At 39.3% G+C, this 7134-nt stretch overlaps 1 protein-coding gene across 1 annotated transcript; it reads left to right on the plus strand.

Annotated features, from left to right (window-relative positions):
• The first annotated feature begins 1015 nt into the window (after nucleotides 1–1015).
• Nucleotides 1016–4000, plus strand: LOC136834536 (uncharacterized). The gene is made up of 3 exons (XM_067097127.1): nucleotides 1016–1573; nucleotides 1930–2655; nucleotides 3695–4000. The coding sequence occupies exons 1-3, from the start codon at nucleotides 1154–1156 to the stop codon at nucleotides 3851–3853; spliced, it is 1305 nt and encodes a 434-aa protein (XP_066953228.1). The 5' UTR covers nucleotides 1016–1153; the 3' UTR covers nucleotides 3854–4000.
• Nucleotides 4001–7134: the final 3134 nt, after the last annotated feature.

A 7134-nucleotide genomic window follows, 5' to 3' on the forward strand; every position in this document is an offset into this window, starting at 1 on the left:
AGGATGGCCCGAAGGATGAGACTTATTTTAGGTGGCTAAGAACCAACTGGTTACCTAGCAACCTACAGGGACCTACAGCTTGATTGTGGAACCTGAACCACATCATACAAACAGAAATGAATTTCTATCAAACATGAAATAAATACATATACAAACATGCACATAAGGGAAAGAGAGAGACTGTTTAACCAAATTACCACTATAGATTAAATGACTCAAAAGGAGAGAAATTCCCTAAAGTGAATACAGTTCTGAGTTGATGGAATGAGCACTTAGATTGCAACAAGAGTGAAATGGGTTATTGTAAATTTTAGAATGCTTGTAGAATATAGAATTTAGGCCAAAGGCCAAGCACTGCATCCTATATATGAGGTCAATCAGCGCTGAAACGGAAACTGATAGCTAAATGTTTGAAAGGTGTAACAGGAGGAAAACCTCGCAGTTGCACTAAGAATCAATTGTTAGGAGAGGGCTGAGGAAAGTAAGATGGAAGAAAGAGAATATGAACGGAGGTACAATAAAAGGAATGAAAGGGGGTGCACCTAGGGGCCTAAGGAAGGGACGCTGCAAAGAACCTTAAGTAATGCCTACAGTGCACCGCATGAGGCGCAATGACGGCACTACCCCCTTACGGGATAGAATGCTTGTGGTTGATGCAGCTGTTGAGGACATCCGGTTGGCAATTAGGAAAATGAAGAGTGGAAAGATGGCAGTTTTTGACAGAACTGCAACTGATACCCTGCATGTGGTATTGATGGTAGGACTGCGTGTTTTTTTAAGAAATAGTTATGTGAGAAGTTTGAAAGAAGAGTGCGTAACTGAAAGTAGAGCAAGTTGGAATAAACCTAATTCCGTAGATCAAAAACCCGTGACTTCGCAGCGAAAATCCCAGAGCGAAGTCTTATCAAAATTCATTACGCGAAGATAAAGAGCTTGGTGGCATTATACCAATGATCTCCTCGTTGATTATTATAGCAAGGGTTATTTTATCTCTCTGTAGCATACCAAAGTCTTAAGACTGAACCGCACGGACTCGCCAGTGCTTGTTGAAATTTGGGTCTGAACATTCAGTTCTATTCCAGGAATCGGGTGGTTAGTTCGTTGGTACGCTCGGCTGGCTGCCTCATCTACTCGCAAGGACACTAAAATCACAATGAGTCGCTTCCTAACTGCTCCGTACAAGCTCACCATTCTGGCCTCCTTGCTGAGGTGCGTTTCCAACGAGTGTTTGATGTACGACCACACCAACTTTGCCGAGATCCTGGGGGACAGCAAATTCGTCAACATGAAATACAAGGACATATCTTCCGAGTACAAAGTAGAGGAACCACCTCACGGCGCGGAAATAGGCGGGGCTTTCCTTCTGGGATGGCCCGAGGACACAGAAATGAAAAAAATCTCGGCGCCAAGACCCACCAGCATCAACATCTCGGCGTCCTTCTGGTGCCACTCCAAAGAGACGACTCTCTACCTGTACAGCGACTGTAACTGGTCCAATCACGACTTCTGTAGCGCGAATGGAAAAGGGTGGCATGAGGACTTTTGGTATGTGGAATGTTCTCCGTCTGCGCCGGTAAGATTTTTGCGTCGTGAAGTTTTTTTTTAAGCTATGGTTCTCAAGTTTTTCTTGACAGTTGACTTTCTAAAATTCTTTTGCAATTCAAGAAAGCTATATCGAGTCAATTCATGGTCTGGAATTCTATAAAGTCTTCCGTTCTTCTCTTCTGTCCTAGAAGACATTCATGATGGTGTGTTAGATGCGCAAGGAGTAAGAGATAACTTTGAACTTAGTAAATTTAGACACCAGCTATATATATATATATATATATATATATATATATATATATATATATATATATATATATATATATATATATATAAGCCTAGCAATGTTTTTTAATTTAATGAGTACTTTTGCTATACTTTCAGGACCCGAATTATTTTATAATTCGAGGAAATACCAAACAAAAGCAGCAAGCTGTCGGCTACGAGTATCTGCACATCTGTACAGACGGCTCCACTGTCCCTCCGAAGCCAACAACCACAGAAATAACTACAACCACTTCGTATACAACCACGTCTTCAGAATCTACAACAGTTGATTCAGATTCTACAACCGCGGCGAGTACGTCTTCCACAACTTCGTCTTCAGAATCTACAACGGTTGATTCAGATTCTACAACCGCGGCGAGTACGTCTTCCACAACTTCGTCTTCAGAATCTACAACGGTTGATTCAGATTCTACAACCGCGGCGAGTACGTCTTCCACAACTTCGTCTTCAGAATCTACAACAGTTGATTTAGTTTCTACATCTACAACCACTTCTGACGAGACGAAAGAAAGCACACCATCGACCACGGCAACAACCGGTACAGCTACAGCAGAGAGCGAAACAACACTAACAGTAACTAGTACAACACATAACCCAACAACACCAGAAGAAGGCTCCACGGAGGAGGAGCCGACACCGAAGACAACGACGACAGAGGCGCCACCACCTCCCGACGGCGGTTGCGGAGAACCCGTTTGCATCCTGGGCCTAACCGTCACCCAGTTCGAAATCGTGGTGGTTTCTTCGCTGATCGTTTTCCTCATTCTCGTCACTGCGGTCCTCGTGCCGCTCTTCAAACGACGGAGGAGGACATACGTTACGGTAAGGATACAGTGAACAGACTTTGGAGACGTCTAATTGCAGAGAAGTTTAAAAATATAGGCGTTGGTATTCATTAGGCCGATGACAACACTGACTCGTAGTGAGGGAGTTTTAGAACAGGGGAGCTAAAAATTGACTAATTATCAGATATTTAACCACAGGAATAAAGGGTGTCGGGATGAATTATTTATTAGGTTAATTCAATAGTGTCCAAAGATATTCATAAGGCAGTTTATGAGAACAATTCAAGGCTGCCCTATATTTTTCGTGACGGATCACGCATGCAGTCTTCGGCTTATTATTCCTCCGCTATCCAATCAATATTTTTTTATAAAAATGTAACTTTTCACGCTGAATATCCACAGCATTACTTTCAATTAAAAGAACTCCGGCTTAAAAAAAAACACTCCTAGGTATATATTTTCCTAGAAAAACGGAGATTACAATAGCATCTGACAATTATAATCTAGAGGGCATTTAAATCATTCATAGCTCTCTGATAACGATTCACTGAAATGGTCTTCGTTATCAAAATGGGTGAAAAAGTAGTCCAATAACTCGATACAAAAAGAGCTTTGTCAGTCTCAATTCCTTTTCAAGGACATGTACACCCAAAAAACCTAAAGTTATACGAAAAAAAAGTTACAAATACGTACCGAGAATATTTATGATGTTTGTTTCATCTATAAAACCTCTGATTACGATATGGGTTCACTGACAATCGTCGTTTTTCTTCGGTGCAGTTGTTGCATATATTATTACTGAAGAATGTGAAAAACAATCACGTATTATAAAGATGAGGATAAAATAGGACTCTTTCTTAATTCTTGGTATATTGTTAAAAATACACTTGAAATCTTGAAGATTTACGAGATCAATTGTCCTCATCGTCAGAGAGACTTCCACATCCTCTGATGATGACAGCAGTTCTCGTCAAGTTTAAAGATTTTAAGCTTATTCTTAAGATAAAATAGTCTTATTTTACCTTCATTATTATCATTAAAACGCTAAGACAACACTCATGTACTCTCTTTTGCAGTTCATTAAAGAAGCACGCCCGTATTCTGTTCGGAGAAGGAGGAGAATCCCTGGCCCAGACGTCCCGTCTCGATCGCTTTCCGAGCGAAGAAGAAGAGGCGGGAATGTAAACAGAGACAGTGAAGTTCGCATCCCCAGAGTGCTGCCGTACGTTCCTTAAAAGTTATCGTGCATTATGGATTCGTAATAATAATAATTATACTGTGGCTTCGTTGGTAATTTCTTTACATCCCATATAAAGATGAGGAAGTCCCTTTTCTGCTGCAGTTTTCCGGGATCATGACGGCCTTCTGCTCGATATTTTTGAAGAAATAGATACCTTTCATCATGCAATTACACAATTTCATATATACATACATGCGTACACACATACACATATTTTTTGTCATACACAACTTTAAACTTTTATATTCGCAAATATTAAGCCACAAATTTCATTCAATCTCCAGTTCACTATCTCCCGGAAATAACTTAAATCCTAGGGGAATTATAACTGATAAGCGCTTTTCAATTATAATTTCCCTTGGGTGTAAGTTATTCCCAAGGTATAGTGAATTGGATGTTAAACAGTATTTGTAGTCTTAATGTTTGTTAATTTATATATATTATATATATACAGTATATATATATATATATATATATATATATATATATATATATATTACTTATAAATTATATATAGATAGACTGATAGAAATACAAATATGTGTATAATATTTATATGTATATTTATATAAAATATATATAAATATACACTTAGAATTTTTAATTCAGTTTTATTTGTCATCACCTACATGAAATTTCTGAGGTAAACATAGCCAGAAAAATATACTCAGTTCCTCAATCATAAACATTTCCAAAAAAAAAAAAGGCCTTGAAAATATAGTTAACTGAAACGGAATGAAACTGTTTATATTTTCCGTCTTAAAAAGAGGAAGTAGTTTTATTTAACATAAAGAGATTCCGTCGATCAGAAAAGGATTTGGTAAAAGCGATGATGACTTCATTGAATAGTTATCGTATACACCAAGGCCAACAGAGACAAGTTCTACCCAACTGGGTGGGGTTGTCCCCACCTGAGGTAACTACGTAGGCGATGACGTATCTTAGAGGTACCTGCTCATTACGGCAATTCACTGCTGACGCAATAAGGAGGTAGACAAAGCTCCGCCTACAAGGGGGATTTGGGGGGAAGTGAGCAGACCTTCTCTTTATCTTGGCCTTGGTATTAACGAGCCTATTGTAAAGAGATAAGAGAGAGAGAGAGTATTCGCAATTGCGTAGTTAATGTTCTCTCTTCAGCTTATTGCGTTAATGAATTTATCCAAAGAAATATTCTATAATTTTCACCAATAATAAATGACTTCCAAAATGTAAAATTTACGAAATAAATATAGTAACTAACCCTGTATATAAAAAATTTCTTTGGAAGAGTTTTTATTCTTAAAGTGCAAATTTATTGCCCAATCGGAGTCCCCCCAACAGATTTTTCAAAATACTGCATTCCGCCCGGTCCGTTCTTTTTATATATATAATTCACTTTTTTTCTTTTTGCCTCTAGCCTCCATTACCTCCAGTGAACTCGGTCATATTTTCCATTATTTGACAACACGAATTTATTTTTAGATTCCAGTCCAATGAAACTATTTTTCTTTCCGTCTCTATCGACAAAAAATCCCTCCCAATCACGGAATTCTATAAATCTGGAATCATTAGAAATCAAATTGGTGCCGTTCTCACATTTCACCGTCTCTGAATATTTTTTGGGTTTTTCGCGGTCAGCACCCCGTAGGGGAGGGGTAGTGCCGTCAGCACACCTCACGGGGTGCACTGTAGTCATTACTTAAGGTTCTTTGCATCGTCCATTCCTTAGACCCCTAGCTGCAAGCTGCAACCCCTTTCATTCCTTTTTCTGTACCTCCATTCATATTCCTTTTCCTTCATCTTGCTATCCACCCACTCCTGACCATTGTTTCTTAGTGCAACTGCTTTGAGGTTTCCCTCCTGTTACACCTTTCAAACCTCCTACTCTCTCAATTTCCCTTGCAGCGCTGAATGACCTCGTACGTCCCAGCGTTAGGCCTCTGGTCTAAATTCTATATATTCTGTATTCAGGGTCAGCAGACCATAAGCTTCGTTTCAGTTGTCTCTTATCTTATTTTAAACTCTGATCTTATCTAAACGGGGATCCAGACAGCTTAGCCAAGCTTATTGGACTGGAATTTAAAATTTAGGCCAAAGGCCAAGCGCTGGGACCTATGAAGTCATTCAGCGCTGAAAGGGAAATTGAGAGTAGGAGGTCTGAAAGGTGTAACAGGAGGAAAACCTCGCTACTGCACTGTAACGATTGTTGGTATTGGGTGGAAAGTAAGATGGAAGAGAATACGAACGGAGGTACGACGAAAGGAATGAAAGGGGTTGGAGCTAGGGGCCGAAGGGACGCTAAAAATAACTTTCCGTAATGCCTACAGTGCACCGTGTGCGGTGCACTGACCGCAGTACTCCTATACGGGGTAGCCAAGCTTAACACCTCCCGAACAGTTGCTTTGTATCTCTCTTTTCTCTCAAGCGTTTTGTTAATCTCAAATATTAAGGCTTCATGTTAGTAAGACCTTTCAATGTTTGGAAAATTCCTCACAGATTTGTGATCTTTCTTCTTCTTCTGTATCTTTTCTTTGCAGGATTAAAAGCAAAGGGTGTTTGTCTCTCCAATGATCACTGACTTTCTCTTTCTGTGTATAATCTTCTATACTTCTCAGAATTATCTATTTTTGTATTTCCCATTCCCACTCTTTCGGTCACCCTATTCCTGGCCGATTGCGAAGAGAGGGAGAGAACCTCTGCTTAGGATGCATTTTAAAACCCGTAAGACCACCCGCTCTCTAAAAGCAAAAAAATGTCCCGCAAGATGGTAAAGAATATAATTTAATTCAATAAAAACTGGACTTATATTTTCAATGAGTAATGTCACATGCACGACCCTTTACATGACAAAATTTAATTCCACAATAAATCATTCAAATTAACCAAAACTAAAATTACATTACCCAGCAGACGATTGATTTCATTTCTTAAAAAAATATAACAGAACTTTACTTCTCCTTACGCGAGAAAATTGAATTTCTGTAATCAGCGCATAATCAAGGACACCGAAAATAGATCTATCTTTAGGTGGTCTCTGTATAATGCCGGTCGTGGTGGCCCGTGTTGTTGCGTTGCCAGAGGCACGATTAAAGCTAACTTTAACCTCAAATAAAATAAAAACTCTTGAGGCTAGAGAGCTGCAATTTGATATGTTTGATGATTGGAGGGTGGACGATCAACATGCCAATTTGCAGCCCTCTAGCCTCAGTAGTTTTGAAGATCTGAGGGCGGATAGAAAAAAGTGCACACGGACAGACAAAGCCGGCAGAGTAGTTTTCTTTTCAGAAAAACAAACCA

The sequence above is a fragment of the Macrobrachium rosenbergii genome, chromosome 54 (assembly GCF_040412425.1).
Source record: "Macrobrachium rosenbergii isolate ZJJX-2024 chromosome 54, ASM4041242v1, whole genome shotgun sequence".
NCBI lineage: Eukaryota > Metazoa > Arthropoda > Malacostraca > Decapoda > Palaemonidae > Macrobrachium > Macrobrachium rosenbergii.

Coding starts and splice junctions, on each gene's coding strand:
- LOC136834536 (XM_067097127.1), top strand. CDS start 1,154: ATGAGTCGCTTCCTAACTGCTCCGTACAAGCTCACCATTCTGGCCTCC. Junction 1,574..1,929: donor AATGTTCTCCGTCTGCGCCG/GTAAGATTTTTG, acceptor CTATACTTTCAG/GACCCGAATTATTTTATAAT. Junction 2,656..3,694: donor GGAGGAGGACATACGTTACG/GTAAGGATACAG, acceptor TCTCTTTTGCAG/TTCATTAAAGAAGCACGCCC.